Source organism: Pecten maximus, chromosome 7 (assembly GCF_902652985.1).
Source record: "Pecten maximus chromosome 7, xPecMax1.1, whole genome shotgun sequence".
Classification (NCBI taxonomy): Eukaryota; Metazoa; Mollusca; class Bivalvia; order Pectinida; family Pectinidae; genus Pecten; species Pecten maximus.
This window is the reverse complement of record NC_047021.1, coordinates 21,946,219-21,973,942: the sequence shown is the minus strand read 5'-3', so window position 1 is coordinate 21,973,942 and position 27,724 is coordinate 21,946,219. Positions and strand designations below refer to the sequence as shown.

Sequence of the window (27,724 nt, the reverse complement as noted above, 5' to 3'; positions counted from 1 at the left end):
CACCTCTTGGATCTCTTGTTTTTTGTTGCAAACTTTGTGTGGCTCCATCCCACAAACGTATGAGCCAATTGTCATGATTTTAGGCCTTTTACCTTTATGAACATTGGCCAAGGACCCTGGGTTCGATTGCCGGTAGAGATACAAAATATAATGACCCCTGTTTCATAATTATATTTGATTGAAACAAACAACAATTCAGGTGTTTTTCAGACTATTTATTATTCACAATACATAACAAAGTTTTCAATCCTGCATTCATTAATGCCAACATTCCTTCTATCATTATCAGACTGTGTGATAAATCTAACGGAACAATGGTAACAAAAATATCACAGCTGGTTACCCATCAACTACAGCATTAGCAACAACATGAGGACAATTGAGATTGTGACAGATATCTGAGGTGTTCATCAATAATGATTCAAGTTGGGTTGTAAAACCTTTTTTTTAATTCAGTTTGAAGTGCATGTTCTGATGACATCATATACACATGATTAGTCTTTTCGCAAAGATAATTGATTTTTTTTTTTTTTTATCATTTGTTTTGGCTTTTTTATATTTTGTTTAACATCCTATTAACAGCCATGGTCATTTAAGGAGGTGGATGAAAACCGGAGTACCTAAAGAAAAACCACCGGCCTACGGTCAGTAACAGGCAACTGCCCCACGTGGGTTCCAAACTTGAAAGATGGAGGGCTAGTGATAAAGTGTCCGGTCACCTTATATTAACCACTGGCCATCCCGGCCACTTTTTTCTAAATGAATACACTAGTTGCTGACCATTATCATTCCCAGGGATAATATTTTCCGTGGAATATGCGAACAGCATACTTGGATTTGATTGAAATGAGCTACTTTTTGGCATGATGCACAGAAAATTTGAAACACAGTCTGCGTTAGTGGAAGTCAAAATCATTGCACTAAAAAAGAAATAAAACAAACTTTTGCTATTATTCAAATATCATTTGGTTAAAGATTCCTTTCTTTTGAATTTTAACAATGAATTATAAGGATTGAACAAGATACATGTAATAAATAGGTCTATCAATGTACATGCATGTATAGACTATTAGACTGAAAACTGAAGTGCAGTCTTTATGCAAACCACTTTGCATTTTATTCAGAGTTCACTTCGATTTTCGATCTATACATCGATAGACCAATTTATTATTTTGTTCAATCCTAAGATATCAAACAACTAGAGAAATGTCTGGAAGTAGATTTTGTACAGAGGGTTATGTTTTGGAGGGGGGGAGGTATTTTGTGTATGTGATAAAGCATTATTGGTGAACTGGTAAGGTATTGTTCATTTGAAATTCGAATCAGCAGTTTTTTGAAACCAGGTCAAAGGTCACAGTCAAGGTCAGCAGGTCTGTAAATGCAGTACCAAATGAAAGTTATTGTCACAAGGAACACATTTGTCAAATATGAAAGCCCTATATATATCTCATATGGTTAACATACAGTGGCCAAGGTCAACGGTTTTTAAAAGTTAGTAAAAGGTCAAGGTTAGCAGTTCTTCAAATATAGTACCAATGGAAAGGTATTGTCACAAAGATCACATTTAAAAAACCTAAGCTGTATCCTTATTAGTATTGACACAACATTGTTTTATAAAAATCTAGCTGTCTACAGACAAAGCAATCACCTTGTATAGAAATAGCTTTCCAGACTTCATTCCACCAAGCTAAAATATCTATGCAGCATAGGTCTAATTCACCACCATCAAGAGACATAGTACAATGACAGTTTGGCTGAAAATGATGTGAGTTCATTTACTATTAATGGAACAAATTCCTCATCTCCCCACATGGTAATACATCAGTCATGGCAATGCATCAAACACTGCTATTTGGCAGTGTACACTGTGTATATGTGCCGTATTTATCCAGCAATTAGACCATGCCTGGTAAAAAGTCCATCCAATAATAACACAGTTCAGGAAATCTCCATTTCAATGCTATTGCTTAGTCCTGGAATAAGTCTATCTTGAACATTAATTTCATGTTTTCAATACCATAAAATTTTATCATTTGGCTTATTACGTGTCAAAGACAGTTTTGTGGAATTGTTCTGTGGGTATTTTCTTAATTCAAAGTTTTCTATACATATTTGGATTTTCTAAAACTAAAATCTCTGACAACAATACCTCCATCAATTGTAAACAAACGGCATAAACAACCTGCTGATAAAATCATTTCTTTGTTGGTGATTTTAGATATCACTAATTTTACAATTATTGGATATATTTATGTAAAGTCATAAGGAAAGTTAATAAAAAATAATTCCGATATGCTACATTTGAAGTTCATAAACAATGGATATAATTTTTAACTAAAATTCTCCAATAGCAATAGAATAACAATAGAAAAGTGACCTGTAATATATACTTTATGACAGCCTGTGTATAAATGGTATTATATTCATAACCTATTAGTAAACAGGATAATGCTTGTAGTTTTGTGCTTAATGAGGACTTCTTTAGCCTCACACACACAAATGATGTCTACAGGTCTGGCTGCACTGTTATCACAGCCTTGTAAACCTTGGGACTCGACCGTATTAGCCAGACATACACTCTAGGAGGATACATTTCTGGCTGCACTGTTATCACAGCCTTGTAAACCTTGGGACTCGACCGTATTAGCCAGACATACACTCTAGGAGGGTACATTTTTGGCTGCGCTGTTAAGCATGGCCTTGATGCTATAACTTGAGCACTGATCCTTCTCAACCACACACTTGGTGAAAGTCTAGCTGCAATGTGAACCATGGTCTCGATGTTGAGACTGGACAGTAAATATTTCCAGGCCAGTGCTGCATTCACTAAAAATCACTTCCATGTCACAAATAGCTGGAGTTTGATTCCATATACTGACACAATGACCATCACCCCTGTATAAAAAATATTTGGAGTCTTCAGTTATTAGTCCTTCCAGTCATTTGCAACTCCATATCACATACTTTTAGAGTGGTCAGTCCCTCTAGCCATTTCTTTTCAATGAACATCACCAGCTCCATATCACAAACATTTGGAGTAGTCATTCCCTTGGGCCACATGCTGACATTCAACTCCCGAACTTATCCAGAGCGGTCAGTGATTGCTCCCAGCAGATGTGTTATGTATGATGACCTTTCCGTCCATGTCACAAACCTCTGTGATGACCACCTTACAGAAGAAGCACTCCTTTTTCCTCATCATCTGATAGCTGATACAGTTCCTGTTAAAGGGAGACAACTCTCTAATTAAATGAAATGTTTAATAATTTGGTTTTCTTATACTAATGATGATTTATTATTCATTGAATAATAAACAGGGGTAAACGGAAAACAAAATATGCAAAGAAGAGGCACAGAAGGCCTGTAAAGTCAACATTTTCTCTCATCATGACTAAATAATCTCCTTTAATGACAAGTAAATATTTCCCAATTTTAGGTTTTCTCTGGTGCCATTGATTTTTCAGAGCATATCTGTCTAGGATCAACACTCAAACTCATTTTTTGTGCAACAGAACCTTGACAAAAAGTGAAAAGCCTTTAACTTTAATATTTCAATGAATTATGACTTTACAAGAAACAATAAAAAAATTGTAACAAACCTGCATGACAAATGTCCACATGGTGAAAACTTGGCAGATAGTGGAAAGGCATAGCATATAGTACAGAGTTCTTCCTCCTTAATCACCTATAAATTATACAATGTATACAGTACAGAGTTACAATGTATATAGCACAGAGTTACAATGTATACAGTACAGAGTCACAATGTAAACAGTACAGAGTTACAATGTATACAGTACAGAGTTACAATGTATACAGTACAGAGTTGCAATGTATATAGTACAAAGTTACAATGTATACAGTACAGAGTTACAGTGTATACAGTACAGAGTTACAATGTATACAGTACAGAGTTACAATGTACTGTAGAGTTACAATGTATACAGTACAGAGTTACAGTGTATACAGTACAGAGTTACAATGTATATAGTACAGAGTTACAATGTACTGTAGAGTAACAATGTATACAGTAGAGTTACAATGTATACAGTACAGAGTTACAATGTATACAGTACAGAGTTACAATGTATACAGTACAGAGTTGCAATGTATATAGTACAAAGTTACAATGTATACAGTACAGAGTTACAATGTAAACAGTACAGAGTTACAGTGTATACAGTACAGAGTTACAATGTATACAGTACAGAGTTACAATGTATACAGTACAGAGTTACAATGTATACAGTACAGAGTTACAGTGTATACAGTACAGAGTTACAATGTACTGTAGAGTTACAATGTATACAGTACAGAGTTACAATGTATACAGTACAGAGTTACAGTGTATACAGTACAGAGTTACAATGTATACAGTACAGAGTTACAGTGTATACAGTACAGAGTTACAGTGTATACAGTACAGAGTTACAATGTACTGTAGAGTTACAATGTATACAGTACAGAGTTACAATGTATACAGTACAGAGTTACAGTGTATACAGTACAGAGTTACAATGTACTGTAGAGTTACAATGTATACAGTACAGAGTTACAATGTATACAGTACAGAGTTACAATGTATACAGTACAGAGTTACAATGTACTGTAGAGTTACAATGTATACAGTACAGAGTTACAATGTATACAGTACAGAGTTACAATGTATACAGTACAGAGTTACAATGTATACAGTACAGAGTTACAATGTATACAGTACAGAGTTACAGTGTATACAGTACAGAGTTACAATGTACTGTAGAGTTACAATGTATACAGTACAGAGTTACAATGTATACAGTACAGAGTTACAGTGTATACAGTACAGAGTTACAATGTACTGTAGAGTTACAATGTATACAGTACAGAGTTACAATGTATACAGTACAGAGTTACAATGTATACAGTACAGAGTTACAGTGTATACAGTACAGAGTTACAATGTATACAGTACAGAGTTACAATGTATATAGTACAGAGTTACAATGTATATAGTACAAAGTTACAATGTATACAGTACAAAGTTACAATGTATACAGTACAGAGTTACAGTGTATACAGTACAGAGTTACAATGTACTGTAGAGTTACAATGTATACAGTACAGAGTTACAATGTATACAGTACAGAGTTACAATGTATATAGTACAGAGTTACAATGTACTGTAGAGTAACAATGTATACAGTAGAGTTACAATGTATACAGTACAGAGTTACAATGTATACAGTACAGAGTTACAATGTATACAGTACAGAGTTACAATGTATACAGTACAGAGTTACAATGTATACAGTACAGAGTTACAATGTATATAGTACAGAGTTACAATGTATACAGTACAGAGTTACAATGTATACAGTACAGAGTTACAATGTATACAGTACAGAGTTACAATGTATACAGTCGGAGTTACAATGTATACAGTACAGAGTTACAGTGTATACAGTACAGAGTTACAATGTATATAGTACAGAGTTACAATGTATATAGTACAGAGTTACATTCTTCCTCATTAATCACCTATAAATTATACAATTTACACTGTTACTGTTGTGATTTACACTGACGCCAAAAATGGCTGATGCTGACAGGCCCTTCAGTAGTGATACATTCAGTTGAATGTTGATACTGACAGACCCTTCAGTAGTGATACATTCAGTTGAATGTTGATGCTGACAGACCCTTCAGTAGTGATACATTCAGTTGAATGTTGATGCTGACAGACCCTTCAGTAGTGATACATTCAGTTGAATGTTGATGCTGACAGACCCTTCAGTAGTGATACATTCAGTTGAATGTTGATACTGACAGACCCTTCAGTAGTGATACATTCAGCTGAATGTTGATGCTGACAGACCCTTCAGTAGTGATACATTCAGTTGAATGTTGATGCTGACAGACCCTTCAGTAGTGATACATTCAGTTGAATGTTGATACTGACAGACCCTTCAGTAGTGATACATTCAGTTGAATGTTGTTATTTGTAAGTAAATGTAAGTGTGATATACAATAAAACAGTTACCTCCTCTGTACTGGAGATGGTGGCATGGTGATGTTTGATATGAGCCAGGAAATCTCGTACAGTATCCATCTCCTCCTCACTCACCTCCTCATCTGAAACAGATATATTCATCAAGTACCATCTACTGCATCCTCAGCCCTAGGTGAAAATAGCTCTGTTGATAATTAAACCTCAGCCCTAGGTGAAAATATCTCCGTTGATAATTAAACCTCAGCCCTAGGTGAAAATAGCTCTGTTGATAATTTAACCTCAGCCCTAGGTGAAAATATCTCTGTTGATAATTAAACCTCAGCCCTAGGTGAAAATAGCTCTGTTGATAATTAAACCTCAGCCCTAGGTGAAAATAGCTCTGTTGATAATTTAACCTCAGCCCTAGGTGGAAATAACAATGTTGATAATTTAACCTCAGCCCTAGGTGAAAATAACAATGTTGTTTATTCATCCTCAACCCAAGTTGAAAATAACATGACTGCTTATTTATGTAATAGTGCGATTTTTTACCTGGAGTAAAGGATGATTCTACTGGTTGGTAATTGAAAGAGAAGTAAATATAAATAAAAACCTACAGTGTATACATATTTCTACCACAATACCCTGTGTTATTCAACTCTCAGACCATCAGTTAATCATTACAGCTGTTGATTAACAATCTGTTTATACCACGTATACCACACGTGGTATAAACTCTGTACGCATTTTGATTGGCTAACACGGTGAACTTTGACCTAAGCTGCAATTGTTATTGACGTCATCAATAATCTAATGAGGTCACATCATCGGGTTCCGGACGTCACTGGTACACTTTATTTAAATTATACTTGGCCCCGTTTCCCTTTGATTCAAGCCGATATTATTGTGGTAGAAACAGGTCACACGACTCAAAATTGTTGGATATGGAATTTATTTCACACTCGTAAGTTATTTTTCAAAAGTTGCAAAAAACACTCGCTAAAGCTCGTGTCTTTTGTAACTTTAAAAAAATAACTTACTTGTGTGAAATAAATTCCATATCCAACAACCACTCGTTGTGTAACCTCTATTTAACTTTTTTCATGTGACATTCAAAATGCTTACATTTCTGAAGTGAGAAAAACTTGTGTTTGTCAGCCGCGCTATCAGTTGGTGGAGGCTGGTCAGGAGACCCTAACAAAAACTCGAGGGCAGACATCTGGAAACCTGCATCTAACAGCAGGCTCTTTGTGGCATGCATCTTACTGATAGACAGGAAATGTAGGTATATTAATATCATCTATACTAGACTGAAAATAGACATATTATCAGGACCAGAAATTAGACATATCAGGACCAGAAATTAGACATATCAGGACCAGAAATTAGACATACACGTATCTGATATATAGACAGAAAACAGTGATAACAGGACCTGATAATAAATTAAAGTATATTTAAGAAATAATTTTTATTATGTGTCAACTGAAAATAACATCATTTTGGACATATTTTACAGATGTCTTGCTATACATTCAGCCTCTGTACATACTTTTCCTTGCCCGACTTGAGTAGTAACTGATCCAATATTCCTATAGTGGCTGCCAGTATGGGGAAATGGGACACACTCTCCAGACCTGTAAAACATAGCACATACCCCGGTATTCACAGAAAAATTGTTCATTTTCTATATTTCCCAATTAAAATCCTGTAATTAACCAAATTACCATCATGATGGTGATATATTCTGAACTCTTTCAACAGGACAAAAGAATGTTAGGTTGAGAAATCATTTTTTCAATCACACAAAATCTTTCACATGAAAAAATACAATTACAATAAGTTTGTATGGATAAGTTCTTTACTACAAGTACAGCCATATGTATTGTTTACCTTTATTATTATACATACTGTTAAACCTACGTACACATACGCTAACATCTAAGTCAGATGTATGTAATTTTGAAATCTAATGATGCTGTAAAGGATTATAACTCACCTTGAATATACATCGATACCACATTGTCAAACATCCCATCTCTAGTCGTTACTCGGTTTAAAATTTGACAAAGCACCTGTGAGAGATTAATACACATGCTTAATTGTTTAAATCATTCTTTCTCATGATTTACAAATGATAAGCTATAATATGATGTAATACTGTATACCTGGTAATTTTTGCCCCAGGTTATTTTCGACCTTGAGCAACACAAAACGTATTCGCCCCGTTTTAAATTCGCCCTAAATGGTTTTCCAGAAATATACTTTTCCCCGTCGAAAAATAGAAAAATTCCGTTTGGAATTCTCAATACAGTTGCATTTGGAACACTCGGGAATTATCGTGTTCCCCAATTGTCTTACCAGCATGAGATGTGAAATGTAATCAAGTGTGAAATAAAGAACATTTACCTGTGCTCAGATTTTCTTTTAGTCCCTACTGATTCAAGTAGTATCGGGTATGCATGGGTGATTTTAAGCAAACACGATCAATTGTAAGTTCACCACGCCGTGACTGATGACTGACCAGTGTTTTCTCTTGTTCACATGTACATGAATGGAAGCCTCAATTAAGTGACAGTGAACTCATAAAATTAGTCTTTTCCGTGGCAGGAATTTGATGCCACTCTGTATTTCATTTTTATCATGCCCAGACTATATAATTTAAAAAAAATGACTGAATTTTTAAAATAACTTAGTATGTATCGTTTTTTGATTGAAAATGCTAAGCCTAGTATGTGATTTTTCAGGTGAAAAGTAAGAGGGTATGTTTGTGATCTGACTACACTTGGGCCATGTACTATGGTTTATAAATCCTTCAATTCAGCTTGAAATTTTCGCCTTCATCTTAAATTCGCCCTATCTTCAAAGGGCGAAAATGGCGAAAATTAAACGGGCGCAAATATTACCAGGTATACTGTATCACTTTCCAATTGCCTCCTAGGTATCAAGACTTTAGCCCATTACATCACTGACAAGTCCAATTGTCTCCTAGGTATCAAGACTTTAGCCCATTACATCACTGACATGTCCAATTGTCTCCTAGGTATCAAGACTTTAGCCCATTACATCACTGACATGTCCAATTGCCTCCTAGGTATCAAGACTTTAGCCCATTACATCACTGACATGTCCAATTGTCTCCTAGGTATCAAGACTTTAGCCCATTATATCACTGACATGTCCTAAAAGGACCAAACATCTGTATGATGCAGTTTAATTAATATTTGGCTCTACTGTATCTAGCTCTCAATTCGTTCTGAAAGAATCTTAACATCTTGTGTGTCTTTTGTACAGTCCTTTCAATTATAACAAATGACCTTGAGAAACAAACCAATGTCAGGAAACTTCAAAAATGTTATGTTGACAGAAGAAAAACGGCTGGAGCAACAGATGTATTTTTATGATACATCCCCACTTAGTTGTATGATAAAACAATAATTTAAAAAAATATTATGCAGTTTCCAGATATTAAATTCTAACATACATGACTATGGACCTTTACACATGTCAATGATTAAGCACCCAAAGAGAGGCCAGTTCACAGCATAAAGCAGTAATGTAGAATAAGAGGTAGACTTGTTTAGGGGCCATACTTTCCTGAATGTCTTTGAAAATATGATATTTTTCCACTTTACAGTACATAACATATAAAACGTACCTGGAACACACGTCCGAGTAGAAGGTCTGAGGAAGATTCTGAAGTGTCTAGGAAAATCTCCGGAGTAACATTAACTACCATCTCTAGCACCCGCAGCAAATACACTGCTATCTCGAAGCATGTGGCACATATCTTCAGCTGTCGACTTTCTAAGATCCGGAAGTCTGTTCTTGCTACTCGCTGTTGTATCTGTTGAGTGAAGATGTGAGGCATGTAGTTATAGGAAGGTTGTTACTACAATCATTGATCACTTAAACCAGTCTTACTACAGCAAGATTTCACTACCAATATGTACTATATGTTTAGTTCCGGGGATATTGGTCCATCTCATTGCTGTATAGATGTCTGGTCTGCAGTTTTAAAGTCAATGTTTGGTAAATGCTTATTTAAAGGCACTAATTAATTGTGTGTCTTTCCTGAAATCCTTTGAGATTGCTGGGTGATAAGTCCTGTGTGTGGAGTTACTGAGGTTTGCTGTTACCCTTCAAATGGCCATGTCTTGAATTCTTTTGAATAGTGGCATTGGTTTAGAGTAACATGTTTCGTGTTCTTTTGAAATGAGGTTATATCATGATTCATGTTTATGTAATTTACCAGACTGATTGAATTATGAGGTTAGTCTATTTATCCTTTTACACCTGTTTGGGCTCATTTTGATTTTCCCTGACATCCTAAATTTCCACACTTCCGTCACCTAGAATCACTAGCAAGTCACTACCAATCAGTTTACTATTAATTGGACATGAAAAAGCAACACTAATTCAGTAATGGCCATTATAAATTTCACAATGAATTAATGGTGTTTTAAGGGGTTTGATTGGGATTTAAATGTCTGTTAATTGGTTTTTGATGGTCTGGTGTTTCAGCAGTAAAGTCCTAAAAGGACAAAACAGTTGTTTGATGCAGTTTTATATTCATACACAGAACTTTCACTAAATTCCCATTAAGATACGTTTTTCATTAGAGTGCCTTTGTGCACATTATTTAAATGACAATGTACCTATAAATACTCCCCCTCCACTTTTCACTCACTTCTTGCATCAGTCCAATAAACTCGGAGAAGGACCAATTGAGTTGGTTGAGTAGTGTATCTACAAAGCGAATAGCTGCCTCCTTGTCTCTAAGTAACACTTTTCGGAACAGATCCTGGAAAACCTTGGATGGACATGGTTCTGTAAAGGAAAACCATGGACAAATAATCCTTTGTAGCTTCATACATGTAATTACTTCATGAAATCAAGTGAGTCAGCTGTAAAATATTGAAATATAAAGTTGTTTATTATACAATCTTCAATAAATTTTGTATTGAAATTTAGACACTCAAAAATGTTTTATTTAAACCAAATGCAAATAAAAGGGAATAAACCTTGAATTTTTCTTTCTGGAAAAACTTCATTTAGATAATTAAAGCATTACTACTTCTGGAATAACTTTAACACAATGACTTACTCTGCAGACTGGCAAACCCAAACTCTGTTGGCTGGACTCTTGACGGCACAAGGTGTGGTAGGTGTGTGTACCGGAAACCAAAACCACAGCCCTGTAACATCAGGAACATGATTATCTTAACCATTACTATGATGTGAACCAATGACAAAGGCCCAAATGCATCTGGGCCACAAGGGAAATCATAATAGTATGAGCAATCTCTTGAGGTCAGACAATCATGTAATATGTCGGGTCCTTAGCTGTGTCCAATGTTATGATTCACAGACAAAGTCCAGGGGTGGGGAAGGAGTTGTTTGTACATATGGTAGGGACCTTAGCTGTGTCCAATGTTATGATTCACAGACTAAGTCCAGGGGTGGGGAAGGAGTTGTATGTACATATGGTAGGGGCCTTAGCTGTGTCCAATGTTATGATTCACAGACTAAGTCCAGGGGTGGGGAAGGAGTTATACGAACATATGGTAGGGGCCTTAGCTGTGTCCAATGTTATGATTCACAGATTAAGTCCAGGGGTGGGGAAGAAGTTGTATGTACATATGGTAGGGGCCTTAGCTGTGTCCAATGTTATGATTCACAGACTAAGTCCAGGGGTGGGGAAGGAGTTGTACGTACATATGGTAGGGGCCTTAGCTGTGTCCAATGTTATGATTCACAGACCAAGTCCAGGGGTGGGGAAGGAGTTGTATGTACATATGGTAGGGGCCTTAGCTGTGTCCAATGTTATGATTCACAGATTAAGTCCAGGGGTGGGGAAGAAGTTGTATGTACATATGGTAGGGGCCTTAGCTGTGTCCAATGTTATGATTCACAGACTAAGTCCAGGGGTGGGGAAGGAGTTGTTTGTACATATGGTAGGGGCCTTAGCTGTGTCCAATGTTATGATTCACAGACTAAGTCCAGGGATGGGGAAGGAGTTGTTTGTACATATGTCGGGGCCTTAGCTGTGTCCAATGTTATGATTCACAGACTAAGTCCAGGGATGGGCAAATCCCTAGAAAAATATCCCTACAGTAAGATATTTTTATTCTTTCATACCTAGAGTTCTATAGGTGTGTTTTTAAGATAACCCTAGGACCAGGTCCTTTAGGACAGGTCTTTGACACCAAGGCCAAACCTTCTGCTACAGATACTAGTACCTACCTTCCAGATTCGAACCAGGATCCAGTTTGTTTGAGCCCAGGATCTGTTTTCATATGGCATAATCAGGGACTTTATCATGTTTTCTTTACTGTAGAAATACAAACAGATGTTAAAGTATGTGTATTGTAGAAATACAAACAGATGTTAAAGTATGTGTACTCATCGGGTGACACTTTCTAGGTATAAAGATCTCCTTCTTTTTCATTTGTTTAAATTTTTTTAAGAGAGTCCTGCGTATCACAAGGCATCTCTCTGAAGTCTTGTAGATGAACCACAATACAAAATGTAGGAGGAAGTTGGGTTCTTTGAGAATCGTTTCATCTGGAGATTTTTCTCTTCTGGTTGTATAAATACAATGTGCCATTACCAAGATCTCATAAGAAACAAGCATGATTAAAGATAACCAAAGCAATACACACAGGCTATTACACAGTTAAGGTAACTTCAAAGGACCAACCATAGATGTCCAAAAAAGGAGTCACTAAAACTGTAACTTGATCCGATATATTTTTGATAGTAACATGTTATAACAAAGTTATATACTAAATTTCAGCTCATTATCTGTAGGCATGACCTGTGAAAACATCTCAGGTGGGAAACACAGACATCCATAGTCATTTGTTTTTATCAGTAGATGAGTAAATAAAGAGATGTGTTGTAAGTATACAAACCTATCTTCAGGCAGTTCTTCTAAGACTTTGAGGGACTGAGGGTAACAGATGAAACAGGCTAGGGCCTGAACAACGTTGTCTCGTACATCTACAGCAAATAATGGTCAGGAAAATGTTACAGCAAAGACTGAATAATGTTCAGTTCAAACAAGACCAGTAATTCATCACCATTAACTTCAGATTTAATTGTGTGTCATAAAAGAGCATTTAAATTAGCACAGTATAATTAATGTATACACTCTATTAACCAAGCAATATGGGTAATACTATATTATCTTAAACCAGACATTTTTACCTCTTATTCTCATTGAAAACAAAACTTACAAATACTGTATCAACATCGAGACTGTCCAATTCATATTCTTGTTGACAAAGCTATATCCTGACTTTCACTCTGATGTCTTGCTTGTGAAGTAAAACAAGTTCAGAGCGAACATTTGACAATGATCTTATAAATGTTTTAAACATTGATGATATTCAATGCAGTTTTCACATTTCAGATCCGTTTTATCTTATAGAAAGATCAACAGAACTACTGATTCATAGGATATTCCTGAAATATCAAAATGTTCTACCAACCTGTGTTGACAATTCTAGAATCTGCAAAGTGTCTGGTTAGAAATAAAGCATATTTCCTTGTGAGACCTAGATGATCTGCAAAACAAAGAAATGTGCACGACACATGAAAACAAATGTGTTGTATCAGAAAAGGTTTACTTAGCAGTCTTAGTCATTGGGAACAACTCTTCCACACACAGACTTTGTTTACTTGATAGATATCTCTGACCATTTATTCACAAAACCATAAATTCAGTATCAGTGAAAGCTCTGTATGATAGAAAACCTGGGCTCAGTTCTTCCAAAGGTGATTAGGCTTATCGTAGTTTAACAATTTAAAAATCCTGATTAAATAATTTCTGGCAAAACTTTTAAAATTTTTATGAAATACTATAGCACTCTGTGTTTTCTTCCAACATGTCTATTTCAGCAACACACACAAGGGTTTTGAAGTAAAGGAGAAATGAGATTTTTACTAATCAAGTAATCAAGCTAATCATCTTTCTAAAAACTTTCAATTTCAATTAAATCTTTCTTTACACTTCATGTATTTTGACATAGCTCACAATTTCTATAAATCGGAAAATTACACAATAACAATCTATGAATGAAACATCAAATACTGATCCTTAAAAACCATGTGACATCAGAATGTGATGTGGAAGGTACTCAGCTTACCCGGTAGTAAATCAAAGGGACTGGTAGGGTGGAAGTAGTTTTTGAGACAGTTATAGATGTTGATGGCTGTCTCTATGTAGAACTCGGGCGTATACTGAAACAGGAGGTGGAACTCGGAAGCGCGAGATATAGTACGTAACACCGCACCAAACAGCCAAGCAACGTCGGCCTGTTTATTCTAAAATGAGAGAGGTATAAAGTAGTATACAAATAGTGTAAAATATTGTAGTATAAAAGTGTTGGGTCTTCTTAGTTTGGTTTCTAGTCCTATGAACATCCAGGGTCATTTTGAGGCAAAGTCTCCTTGTAGTAGTCGGTGGCTACCTCACTGAGCAATATACAGGAGGCATGCGCATGCCATAAAGAGCAATAAGAGCAAAGTGTCTTGCCCAAGGACACAACATGACACCACAGACCAATTCATATTACAACTTTCCGCGCAATACAAACCCCCACCCCCCACCCGGAGGGGAGTGTTAAACCACACACCTGAGGTCTTCCCCTAAGGTAATATGACTGGCACTCTAACCAACTGAGCTATCACAGCCCCCCCCCCCCCCCCCCCCCCCCGAAATAAAACGGATTATTTTTCCTTTTAATCAGTTTATTTTAAATGTAAAACCAACAGTATACATGTAAATCACAGACAATATAATGCTGATAGATAGATACAAATCTACATAGATTCAAAACAGAGAAACCCTACTGCAGATTTCAGTGTACAATAGTAAGCTGCCTTACTTACCTGAGAGTATATAAATAGTAAGCTACCTTACTTACCTGAGAGTATATAAATAGTAAGCTGCCTTACTTACCTGAGAGTATATAAATAGTAAGCTACCTTACTTACCTGAGAGTATATAAATAGTAAGCTACCTTACTTACCTTAGAGTATATAACAGCTATAACCCAGCCAATTTGTCTCCCTTGTTCTAGAACTCTCTCTAGGAACACACCTCTAGCACGCTCCAGCTCTGCCTTCACCTCCAAAAGCTTAAAAACGTTTTCACTTTAATAAATATCTTCCAAATCAAAATGACTACAAAATGTAGTTTATTAATGTTGCATAAATAACGAAGGGCCACAACTCTGTATATACTAGGGATCAATACCTCAATTCCATATGCGAAATTTGTCTTCCTTGAAAGTGCAGTAATTTGAATAAAGTAGGTTGATATAGCAATATATAGTAACCACATTCTCACTTGGATTAAACATTCCAGGTTAGCTAGATTAATATATATAGTAATATAAGGGCGGGTAAAATTGCCACAATGACAAAGTTATTACCTGTTCTGGACATTTCTTTAGTTTTGTTTCTGTATCTTCCAGTGAGGTGACATATTCCTTCATATTGTCCCTTAATGTTCCCATCTGTATCAAACAATGGAAAAATGGTGACATTATAGGACACCAAAGATTTTGGAGCTCCTTGTAGAGTATATATGATTTAAACAGCAAGTTGTATATTTTTGTGAGTTGTTTGTGAGCTAGTTTACCTGTGTGAGTTGTTTGTAAGCTGGTTTACCCTTGTGAGTTTTTTGTGAGCTAGTTTACCCTTGTGAGCTGTTTGTAAGCTAGATTACCCTTGTGAGCTGTTTGTGAGCTAGTTTACCTTTGTGAGTTGTTTGTGAGCTAGTTTACCTTTGTGAGTTGTTTGTGAGCTAGTTTACCTTTGTGAGCTGTTTGTAAGCTAGTTTACCTGTGTGAGTTGTTTGTGAGCTAGTTTACCTTTTTGAGCTGTTTGTGAGCTAGTTTACCTTTGTGAGTTGTTTGTGAGCTAGTTTACCTTTGTGAGTTGCTTGTGAGCAGCTATGTGATACAACAGGACTATTCCATCCACTAGTTCCATGAGTGAGTTACCACTGGGCATCTGTAGTTCTGGGTAGGTCACACCTGGTACACAAATACACAGTCACATCCTTATATAGTAAACCAAACATTGTATAAAACAGATTAAAACATGTAAAAATGTTACTGTATAAAAGATAGAAACAACACTAATATCACAATAATACAATGTACTGACTGGCCTATATTATATCGACCCAAGTTTTAGTTTTGAAATTTTGATAAAATAGCTATTTTGTATAGTCCAGCATTACCTGCTTTAGTCACTTTTCCCTCTTTTTTGTCCAATGTTACCACTTTGCCATCAGATTGTACAGATAACCCCTGGGCCTTGTTTACACTGTCTGCAACACAAAATATATACAATTACCTTCCCTTACCAATGTAATTACTTCTCTTTGTAATTTGTATATTCCTTTTGCTCATTTTTATATCAAATACAGTTTTAATATGCTTTGCATATTATCCAATAGTGATGCCAAAAACACTGACTAAAGTAATTCTCATTTTACAAACTGACAGCACTTGTACAAATGGCACTAACAGAGAACGATAAAAACTTACCTCCCAATATTCTATTTAAATGGGACACCAGACCACCACACCTCTGAAACTCCATGTAATTTCTTGTCTCAGACCAGAACTCATGTATTGGTACATAGGCCTCTGATGTAACACAGAAACACAGTAGGTCATGTTCACTTTGAGATATACACCAATATGATGTTCATGTTTTCGTAGAATAACTAAGTCATTGCCCCGTTACAATTTTGCAAGATATACTAGATATTTACTTAACTATGCGCTTAATATTATTTCTTGGTAAATCTTACCAGAAAACAGCGATGGAAGTTCTTTATTGGTTCTTGGTAAGATTGATTTTCTATCACCTTTTATCTTCTTTTCCTTATATTTACATCTTGACATATACATTGCATTGACAAAAATGTAGTACTTTAGTTTTTCAGTCTCAATACTGATCATGTACAACTAGTAACGAAGGAACCACCAAGGACATTGGAAATATTCAGTGATTAATTTCTCAGAAATAGTGATTTCAAACTATATCTGTTAAAAGTCATAGATGCCAGCCTGTTAGTCAGTTTCCTTGCCGACCAATATAAAAACTGAAAGATCCATTCAGAACTTTTTGTAAAAGGGTAATTTGAACAGCCCAAAATGATGGTGGGCTAAAAAGTACCAACCATCACTGAAAACAAATCTCTTTGGATCTTCTTCCTGGAATATATCCCAGTAATGTCGGACTACTCGGACCATCCGGTGGAAAAAACACAACATCACAGGTAATGGACAGAAAGACACCTGGTGGGTCTGAAACAGATGGTAGTTTATCACAGCACTGGCCTGTTCTTCATGTAACATGGCTATGCGGTAAGCATTACAAGATACATGTAATAACACATCAATTATTTATGTCAAAATAAAGAGGCAAACAAAATCTTTTGAGTCCAATTCTTGTGTCTTACATAGAAATTGATTTGAAAGTTTTCACTAAATATATTCTCATAAATACCAGTTATGTGATTAACAGCATATTACACTCATAGCTTAGTAATGAAAAATTTATAGAACTTCTTCAATAATTCCATATGCCACTCCCCTAAAGGCTAGCAACATCTGTTGAATTTTTTAATTATTTCCATATTACTTGAATTGGCACTCATGTAGGTCTTCTATATACCCTTGTAAAAACCTTACATTAAAATTATCTTTAAATTAATTTCTACTCCAATTAACTTTTAATACATAAAACCATCCAGTTTTCTTATTTTGTTTTATCCTTGTATCTTGTTTTTATAAATTTTGTATGGAAATATAGTTCAGTATATAATTCTTAATAACTGCCGTATCATGATTAACATCACACATATATTTGTTTACTTACACGACCCATGCCACTATTCTCACGTAGAAAGAGACGGAACTTCTCCATGAAGATCTGACGAGATGTCTGGCCCTTAATATAGAGAAGAGAAATACTTCATGCATAACCAGTTTGTTAGCAACATCTGTTTATAAATACTTTTCATGTAGAAGACCTAAGAAGATTTTAATGGAGACAAAATGAGGAAGGTATCATTTTCTGTGAACACTGACCTACAGATGATCATATGTTAGTTAATCAGATTTCAGAAAATACTTACCTCATCAAATATGGCAAACTATATACATGTACCATGTCTATTTTATAGCTTATATGATATCTTACCTCTAAGATATCTGTATGTAATCGCAACACCTGTATCCTTACCTGTCAGCCTCATTAAAAACCTCTTTTTTGTCCTTGTGTATGAGTAACACCTGTAGAATATCCACCTCTATTACCAGTCTGCCTCGTTACCGACCTCTTTGATGTCTTTGTATATGAGAAACACCTTGAGGATTTACACCTGTATCCTTACTTCTCTGCCTCGTTACCTACCTCTTTGATGTCTTTGTATATGAGTAACACCTTGAGGTTTTCCACCTGTATCCTTACCTCTCTGCTTCGTTACTTACCTCTTTGATGTCCTTGTATATGAGTAACACCTTGAGGTTTTCCACCTGTATCCTCTCTGCCTCGTTACCTACCTCTTTGATGTCGTTGTGTATGAGTAACACCTTGAGGATTTACACCTCTATTACCTGTCTGCCTCGTTACCTACCTCTTTGATGTCTTTGTGTATGAGTAACACCTTGAGGTTTACCACCTGTATCCTTACCTCTCTGCCTTGTTACCTACCTCTTTGATGTCCTTGTATATGAGTAACACCTTGAGGTTTACCACCTGTATCCTTACCTGTCTGCCTCGTTACCTACCTCTTTGATGTCTTTGTGTATGAGTAACACCTTGAGAATCTCCACCTGTATGTCTTCTATAGCTGCAATACCATACAATATACCGATTACACATCACAATCTCTCTCATTAAACAATGTACTATATTACAACAATGCATTCCACTTAAATTTAGAGAATGCACCCTGGACATTATTTATGTTTTATCCAATAGTAGATAGACCTAAATTTAAGGTATAAGAGTGAGGAACTATTATCAATATTAAGTGTAGTAGGTTCTAAGGTTTAATTTACGACAGCTATCTCCATACCTTCTATTTTCTGTTTCAAGTGTTCACAGGACTTCATGTATTTGGCATGTCTTACTTTCTCCTCCTCAGTTTTAGGTGGACGTGGCTTGTCCTCATCCTGTCAAAGCAAATCCTTTATTATCAAAAATGTATTATAAATAACACATTTCATTTCTGTCACTCACCTAACTTTTCATTCCAATAACTACCAAGATTTTAAATCTTTTGGATTTTAGCTCTTGTTTTATTTAGATTGAAATTAAATTGCTGCAATATGTTTCGCTATCTCTATAAACACTTTTTTCAGTTGTTTACATGTTTTTGTTGAATATGCTGTTAGAGTTAAGCATTGATGTCATTTTTTTTTAGTTTCATAGGGTATGAAACAAATTTTGTTTGCAAACTGTATGAATCCGCGTAGCAGATTCTTACAGAAGTTTGCAAACAAAATTTGTTTCATACCCCGATGAAACTAAAAAAAATGACATTAACGCTTATAATTAATTTTTGAAAATGATTTTCTAATTTAAAACATGTTTTATGTACAATTTTACTGGATTTAAATGGGATTCTTTTTCTCAAATCAATACGCAACGTCAATTGTCGTATTGTGACGTCACATTTTTCTCACCATTCTCGGAATTTCTTTCATAGAAGAATGAAAAGAATTTTTCGACCAATCACATTTGAGTATTTACCATGAAAACAAAGAAAAATTAATTATAATAAAATAAACACAAATCTATCTACTTTATAAAGTAGTACTGACAACGTTACACTGTAGCATACCTTGTCGTAGCTGTCCCACCAGACAGTGGGGACCAGTTCCTGTAGGCCAACATCATCTGGAGGCTTGATGTGCATGAATATTGGAAACTTGACTTTGTCGAATCTGAGTCAGTTATCAAGGACTTCAATCAAACTACTTTCACTTGTATTCACTGAAGACAGCCTTGACTTCAATCAAACTACTTTCACTTGTATTCACTGAAGACAGCCTTGACTTCAATCAAACTACTTTCACTTGTATTCACTGAAGACAGCCTTGACTTCAATCAAACTACGTACTTTCACTTGTATTCACTGAAGACAGCCTTATCATATTTTTTCTGACATTTAAAGCAAACATCAAACTGATTATGAACCATCTGATATTATCTTCTCAGGAACACCACAATTACACAGTAATTAATGTTTGTTATTATCTTACAGACTTGAGACATTACAACATGATGGTCTATCATACCTTATCTACACTTTAATATGAAGTGAATCCTGTCTACTCCGACATGATGGTCTATCATACCTTATCTACACATAAATATGAAGTGAATCCTGTCTACTCCGACATCTTTTGAAACCAAAAATGCATCAGTCTAAATACACAGAATGTTGCAATAAATTGTAAAGCTTTTGGATTTACATAATTTTTTAAGATTTTACAGGATACAGGTGTCAGATTAGAAGATTCCTACTGTACTAACATGAATAAGAACACTGGGTGACAAGGATACATGACGTGTATCAGTAGATAGCGGCGTGTCGTGGCGTGCTGTAGGATACTCAGGGTCAGCATCAGGTACTTGTTCTAACAAAAAAACAAAGTCAACTAGAGATTTTTGTCTGCTTCTCTCTTATCAGGCATTGAATAGTTTTTCACACAATGATAAAATGTCAGAGCTGTTCACTTCATCACTTGTTGATATAGGTATACAGCAACTTTTACTACAATATCCATACTTGCCAACTTTCCCGATTTAGTCGGGAATTTCCCGATTCCAGACTGCCTGCCCCGTCTCCCGATCGTATAGATAAAACATAGTGTATTCTCCCGATTTTGGAGAATATGTCTTGATAACCCCGTATGGAGCCCCTATTCATCTTGTTAGGTTCACTTAGGCCTATGATAGGTAACGCTTGCTGGCTGGTGAAAGACATATGTGTGAGGCATTGGTCAGTTAACTGACCTGCTCACAGACCGTAACGAAATTCTGACACTTCACTGACTGCAAGGGTGACAATAACCCGATAAATAAACAATTAATTAAAACCAATTAAGCTGAGGACGCGTGGTGATGGTTTTGTAGCAGGTCAGTCATGGTTGATTAAACGCTTGTAAATGGCTTCGTAATACTGCCTTTGATGTCAAGCGCATAAACGACCTCTACTTGACAGTACATCTCGAGACAGAAAAAGTGAAACAACACTGGCAATGTTACCAAAGGAGTATCACATTTGACAGATTACTTATTGAAATGTTAACTACATTTAAACATGGCTGATCTTTAGATAATTAGCACAAGGAAATAAATTCACAATAACGACCATATAGACCGAAGGCCTGGTTGCCGGTAGGTAACGTCGTTTCAATCACCGTAGCATCAGCATACTTCGTGTCAATTAGCAGAGACGTATTTTGGCAGAAACTTTCCCAATTCACATTTTGAAAGACAGAAACATGTCCACAAATACTCACTTTCTTAAACTAAATACTGTCATGTTAAAACTTTGAATTGAAGTATCAGTCCCCACCTACAAAGTATACTGAGTTGTAAGCCTATATACTGATTACAACTGCTGGTACAGCCCTTTTTATTTTTATTTTTTGTATTATTGTCTTTGTTGTAATCCAAAGGAACCATTTGAAATTTCATTAAGATATTATATTGTACTCTAAATATTTATCGTGACAGTTTAGGTATTTTCTTTTGAAGATTACTCCTGGAGAGAAAGCTTGATAGAAAGTGATATCATTGTGATAATTTGCATTTAATTGACCGACATCTATCTTACAACATAATTTTCATAACATATCTAAGTAAATACTTTTATTTAGAGTGAACAGGGAGTTAAATCATATTTCCAGAAATAATTAAAAATGATGTAATTTTGCAGTTTTTTTTTTTTGTAACTTGTTGCTTACATAATTATCTTTCCAACTTGAATAAAAAAGATCATTAGCCAAGCTTGAAATAAGTTTTTTCCCCCCTTTTTTTCAGTGTTCATGCAAGGAATTTATTTTCAAATAGCAAATTATCTCCCCTTAGTTTTTGTTTGCTAAATGTGTCGCGCGTGAAATGTGTTTTTCTGTCAAAAATATCGCTCACGCACTTTCTCCCCCATGAGAATTTTAAAAAGTTGGCAAGTATGAATATCGATTTAAAAAGTTATCACCACTCACCAGGACAAGAAATTATTGTAAAAAATTGCACTATTCGACCTTTAACCTTGAGGTCATGGTCACAGTGGCATAAGAGCAGTACACTTAACATCAACTTAAGGTGATGCAAGTAAACTGTAAGCTTCGTCTAGATTTCTTTTTTGTTTAGCAGTCTAGAAGTTGTGGCCCAGACAAGAAGTTATAAGAAGAGCCAGAAGAACCAGTACTGATACAATAGGTTTCCCTTCGAAGGGAGGCATGACAATATTCCTATTTATTACATTTTTACCAGTGAAATATCAAAAATTATTCATTCTATAAAAGTGATATTTTTCACTAGTGAAGAATATCATGAAAAATATCACTTTTGCTGATTTGACCAATCAAATTAATGATTAGAAAATACCAAAATAATTGACCAATCAGAAAGCCTGACATATATGTCAGCACCTGGACAGGGGAAACTACTTTTTTTGTTTACAAATTATCGCTGTAGGCCAAGTTAGCATAAGGGGTAGAGTTTTCGTTGATAAAAAATGTAATAAACAGAATATCTAACAGTGTCTAATGTAATAAACAGAATATCTAACAGTGTCTAATGTAATAAACAGAATATCTAACAGTGTCTTCAGTAAAACCAAATATATTTCACTCGTGTGGCTAATATTTTGATATTTTTCACGAGTGCGCAGCACTCGTGAAAAATATCAAAATATTAGCCCCACTTGTGAAATATATTTGGTATTACTGAAGACACTGTTAGATATCCTCTATTTACTCATACAAAAATTAATAAAATGAAAGCAGTTCCTAATTTCTGTAATCGGTCTGTATGTTTGTAAAAACAAAATATAAAATCTTAAAGCTGAAGTTGGTACAAAACAATTTACTGGAATCAATTTCACACAGGTGTTAATGTGTGTTTCCTCTTACAATGTAGTACCATATCATTATATTAGTTATAGCAAGAAAGGATCTAAATCATAAATGTCTGAAATCAAACTGGTATTTCTAATGAAACAATACTCACCGCAGAACAGAAGTTTTCTGTTACGGAGGAGAAGCGATAACACTGGAGCAAGGAAATTAACAGATTCTCAAAGCACGACTTGAGTTCATGGTCCTAAACAAAAACAACAAATAAATCCATAAGTTGTCGAAGGAGGACTTGAGTTCATGGTTCTAAACAAAATCATTGAGAGAACATTTTTATAGCTGATTGAGTTCCAGTATAAGTATTTCATTTTATATTCATTTTCACTAAAATTTCTTCATGTGTACAACTGTTTTATTAAACAGTCTGTAGGTTCCATGTTTGTTTATCCTGAATGTGTTACCATGGTACCCAGCTGTATAGTGGAGTACAGGTACTAGTATTCTCTGTTTCACCTACATGAGAAATAACATGCCTGTTCTGACAACACTGGTTTGCAGTGGCAATCTTACCTGCATGAGAGACCACATTTGATCCAACAGCCTCTGTACCGCCACCTGTTCTCGCTTACAGGATGTCTGGTCACACAGCTTCAGTAGGAACGGTAAAAGGCAGTCTTCTACTACATAGGCACTCCTCTGGAATACACAGACACTGCGCTCAAAACAAAACTACTCTGAATAATATATCAAAAATTGGCGAACCCTAAAGTAGATATACCTCATAAAATATATATGGTTCTGTATATTAATTGTTATTACTATCATAATGGTCGTGCTGTTTTCCTGGTTCAGTAACAAAGCTAATCAACCAACATGCCTTTTATATCTATATCTAATATATCATCCTCTTATTTACCTGCCAGAATCCAATCAACCACGCATTCACCCATCAAGAATATTCAGGAGAAAATAGAGCAAAATCTAATTCAACATTGTGTTATACTGTATTTTGTATGAAAACCCACTGAACCATAACATAACTGTGACTGTGAATCTTAAGATATATTTTTTTAAAATTCTGCCATAAACTGATTCATACACAGCATCTAGGTATTACTGTTTAAAAACCTTCTCAACATACCAACAATGGTGCCAGCTTTTCAAATATGTGGGCAGTAATGAGCATGATAGAACATTTGTTGCTAGGGAACTCTCCTAGCTTTGGAGGAGGATCATTCTTCTTGTCTGACACCAAAAACTCCATTCCCATCTGGAAAAGCAATACGTTAAGTCAAGAATTTTTATATAGCTCTTTAAATAAAAGTGCTAGTATTTTTGTAAACATTTAGTTTAAAAGTAGGTCAAAGGTCATGGTCAAGGTCAGCATGTCAGCAAATGAAGTACCAATGCAATCTTCTTATCAAAAGGAACACACATTTGAAATACCTAGGCTTTATCCTCATTATTACTGACACAACAATGTTTTATAAAAACTTTAACCTAGCTGTTGACGGATGATGCCAAATGAAAACTTCTATCAAAAAGTAACTTTGGTTTGGTTTGGTTTAATTTGTTTAACGTCCTAGGCAAGCTAAAAATGAAAACTTCCATCAAAAAGTAACTTTGGTTTGGTTTGGTTTAATTTGTTTAACGTCCTATTAACAGCCAGGGTCATTTAAGGACATGCCAGGTTTTGGAAGTGGAGGAAAGCCGGAGTACCCGGAGAAAACCATCGACCTATGGCCAGTACCTGGCAATGCCTCACTTAGGTTTCGAACTCGCAACCCAGAGGTAGAGGGCTAGTAATAAAGTGTCGGGACACCTTAACCACTTGGCCACCGCGGCCACTTCAAAAAGTAACACAATATTCCAGTATCTACCAGTAATCAGCCGAATACTTGTATTTAATACCAAATCTGTAGTTAAACATCACAAGTAATCAGCTAAACACTATTATTTATTACTCAATCCCTAGTTATCAAACATCAAGAGTAATCAGTCAAATACTTGTATTTAATACCAAAGCCCTAGTTATTGAACATCAAGATAGGAAAAGAGAAATAAAGCACTTCCAGCTTACATACATATTAGTAATAGATAAGAGATAATATATCATGAACATATTCAATATCAAATCACATTCTATGTCTGAACATTAATACTTACGCTAGAACTCTCAGACATTTCTGTATGTATATTTTCCAGGTAGCTGAAGAGAAGTTGTGCCTTGGCTACACTTGCATATGGTATGTCTTGGAGGGGTCTGTAGCCAGCGATCGGGTACCTTGTCATGTATAACACATGGTTAGGGACTGGGTCAGTACAACATTTTGTAACTGTGTGACAACAAATCAAATTTTATCTGTAACTGTACAGTTTTTATAATAATAGCATAAGAAGAAAGCTGTTATTGTAATGAAGCATCTCTGACATTCATATCTTAAATTTGGAAGAAAAAAAAACGGGTACAAATGTCATTGGAAAAAACACTTTCATGATGAGATAAATTGTCAGACTCTGTTTTTAAAGAAATATAAAGATAACTTCCTTATATCTTCATATGGTATCTTATATCTCATAATTCAATATTGACTGGTCTTCCTAACGGTTAGTGATTGAAATATTTCCAACTGTCACTCTAATTGTTACCTAAGAGGTGTGGCTCCAAAGTTGGCATGTAGATTCTCCCCCTGGGACAGACTGACAGCGGGGAAATAAGCCAGACCGCTTCCAACCTGTATATCTGTAAAGGCGACTCCCATAGACTTCCCATTCCTAAAACCAAGGCAATAATTGGTTTCATTCTACATATGAAATTTGTTCTTGATTTTTAGAACCGTGTTTCAATTTATTTATGAAAGATTTACTTGATTTTTATATCCACTTGGTTAATCTTATCTATGTAATTTTAATTTGATTTTTATGCAAAAGGACCATATAAATTACCTAAAATTACTGATCATGACCTGCATTAGATCTAGGCTGCAGACAAGGAATGAAGATATTTATGTTTATATGCAAATATTGACCTTTCATGTAATAGTGACATCATCTTTGGAACTTGATGCAATGAACAAATGTGTGACATTCCATCAAAATATTTGACGAAGCTGACGAGATTTTTGTGGTACATTTCTGACAATAGTGAGGTGGCCTATATTTCAAGCACACACCCTCGAATGATGAACTTCATTCATTAGCAGGAACTGTTTGAAGTTTCATCAAAATTGGTTGAGTACTTTACCCAGAATGCTGCAGTCAAGATTTACTTGGAAGATTTCTTAACACTCATAACATTGAACAAAATGCTGGATGCACAAAATTCAACTACACTATGTAACTTGACATAATTAATAAGTATGTTTCATCAGAATATATTGAGCACTATTAAAGGTTGCAGACAACATAAATGTAGACATGAGAACTAAGAGATGGACAGGATGATGCTAATATACATCCACCTTTGTAGAGGGTGTATACAAACTCAACTGTACACAGAATAATGGTATAATATGTATACCCTAACTAATTCATGGCAGGCCTAACAAGATTCTTTTCTGACATTTAAGGAAAATCTATAACCAAAGTAACTCATGAAATTTAGACATTTTTAAAACAAAAGAAAAATTAAATACCCTTGATAATACATTTTTATCTTTATCATCAATATCCTAAATATTTTTCTTCAATTTAACCAATTTGCTTAAATACGCAAAACTCAAGTTAAAACATACCTGTAAAATGTAGCGGACCCTGCATCACAGTCCAGACCACAGGTGATTACATCTCCAGTCAACCATTGCTATAACCAGATAATCAGTTATTTATTATGTTATCTTTCCCCGATTTCATCAATTATTGCTATCATGAAAGATATATTATGTAATCATACTCTTTGCATTTTATGGCCATTGATGTTTCATAGCATATGATATTCTTAACTTTAAACGTCCACTGCAGATACAGATTCACATAAATCAAGGGAAAGTTTTATGTTCGAGACTCTCTTATTTGCCTTGTGGTTCTGTTGTCTTAAATTGTGGATAAGTCTTTACCCGCATTCACCTACGATTTGTATAACAGGTGTCGTTGACAGGGCAGAACACACTTACCTTGTGAGTTTTATTCACCAGAAAGTACACATGTATATGAGCTAGCGTTATTTTAACTATACGACACTGTTTTGAGTAACAGCTGTTAATTAATAGTAAAAAGAAATAAGTATTTTCTGTACCTCTCCATATCGATGTGTTTTAACGTTCCACTTTCTCAACCTGCTTCCATCGTAGGCATATGACCTTATGGTATCTCCTACCCCTTCCTGTTCAGTAATAAACACATATCTATGTTAAACTTTTTCTGATTTTATTTAATTTATAGCTCCATTTTCCTGTAATTTCTTCTCCTTAATCTACCAATAATTTAATATTCTGAAGATTTACTTAGAAGTGAACAGAATTCCACATTTGTATGAATTCAGCTTCAGGTTTAGTTATGAATTCAGGTTAATGAATGAATTCAGGTTAATTTAAGACCAAAAAAAAAATGGCATTAAAAGATTTAATTATGACCTGAAAGTGATATAAGATATGTACATAATTCTATACTATAAAAAAAGAATGCT

General features: G+C 35.2%; 1 protein-coding gene across 2 annotated transcripts in view; it reads right to left on the bottom strand.

Annotated features, from left to right (window-relative positions):
• Nucleotides 1–194: 194 nt before the first annotated feature.
• The window catches only part of LOC117331914 (E3 ubiquitin-protein ligase RNF123-like), a 33,900-nt gene continuing 6,370 nt past the window's right edge, over nucleotides 195–27,724 (bottom strand). Inside the window, exons 7-37 of one of the 2 annotated variants that reach the window (XM_033890887.1) lie at nucleotides 27,335–27,421; nucleotides 26,835–26,902; nucleotides 25,750–25,875; nucleotides 25,267–25,384; nucleotides 24,242–24,370; nucleotides 23,671–23,796; nucleotides 23,255–23,347; nucleotides 20,579–20,652; nucleotides 19,854–19,956; nucleotides 19,086–19,182; nucleotides 18,796–18,857; nucleotides 17,882–17,953; nucleotides 17,181–17,307; nucleotides 16,540–16,641; nucleotides 16,230–16,319; nucleotides 15,914–16,020; nucleotides 15,415–15,498; nucleotides 15,010–15,117; nucleotides 14,125–14,302; nucleotides 13,468–13,542; nucleotides 12,889–12,976; nucleotides 12,218–12,305; nucleotides 11,079–11,169; nucleotides 10,662–10,801; nucleotides 9,630–9,818; nucleotides 7,971–8,046; nucleotides 7,524–7,608; nucleotides 7,097–7,236; nucleotides 6,023–6,114; nucleotides 3,600–3,685; nucleotides 195–3,221 (exon numbers count right to left, since the gene is read on the bottom strand). In XM_033890887.1, coding sequence (XP_033746778.1) covers nucleotides 3,095–3,221; nucleotides 3,600–3,685; nucleotides 6,023–6,114; nucleotides 7,097–7,236; nucleotides 7,524–7,608; nucleotides 7,971–8,046; nucleotides 9,630–9,818; nucleotides 10,662–10,801; nucleotides 11,079–11,169; nucleotides 12,218–12,305; nucleotides 12,889–12,976; nucleotides 13,468–13,542; nucleotides 14,125–14,302; nucleotides 15,010–15,117; nucleotides 15,415–15,498; nucleotides 15,914–16,020; nucleotides 16,230–16,319; nucleotides 16,540–16,641; nucleotides 17,181–17,307; nucleotides 17,882–17,953; nucleotides 18,796–18,857; nucleotides 19,086–19,182; nucleotides 19,854–19,956; nucleotides 20,579–20,652; nucleotides 23,255–23,347; nucleotides 23,671–23,796; nucleotides 24,242–24,370; nucleotides 25,267–25,384; nucleotides 25,750–25,875; nucleotides 26,835–26,902; nucleotides 27,335–27,421 — 3,228 coding nt within the window. In that variant the 3' untranslated portion in view covers nucleotides 195–3,094. Of the gene's footprint in view, nucleotides 3,222–3,599; nucleotides 3,686–6,022; nucleotides 6,115–7,096; nucleotides 7,237–7,523; nucleotides 7,609–7,970; nucleotides 8,047–9,629; nucleotides 9,819–10,661; nucleotides 10,802–11,078; nucleotides 11,170–12,217; nucleotides 12,306–12,888; nucleotides 12,977–13,467; nucleotides 13,543–14,124; nucleotides 14,303–15,009; nucleotides 15,118–15,414; nucleotides 15,499–15,913; nucleotides 16,021–16,229; nucleotides 16,320–16,539; nucleotides 16,642–17,180; nucleotides 17,308–17,881; nucleotides 17,954–18,795; nucleotides 18,858–19,085; nucleotides 19,183–19,853; nucleotides 19,957–20,578; nucleotides 20,653–23,254; nucleotides 23,348–23,670; nucleotides 23,797–24,241; nucleotides 24,371–25,266; nucleotides 25,437–25,749; nucleotides 25,876–26,834; nucleotides 26,903–27,334; nucleotides 27,422–27,724 lie in introns of both variants that reach the window. The other variant, XM_033890889.1, reaches the window with a different exon arrangement.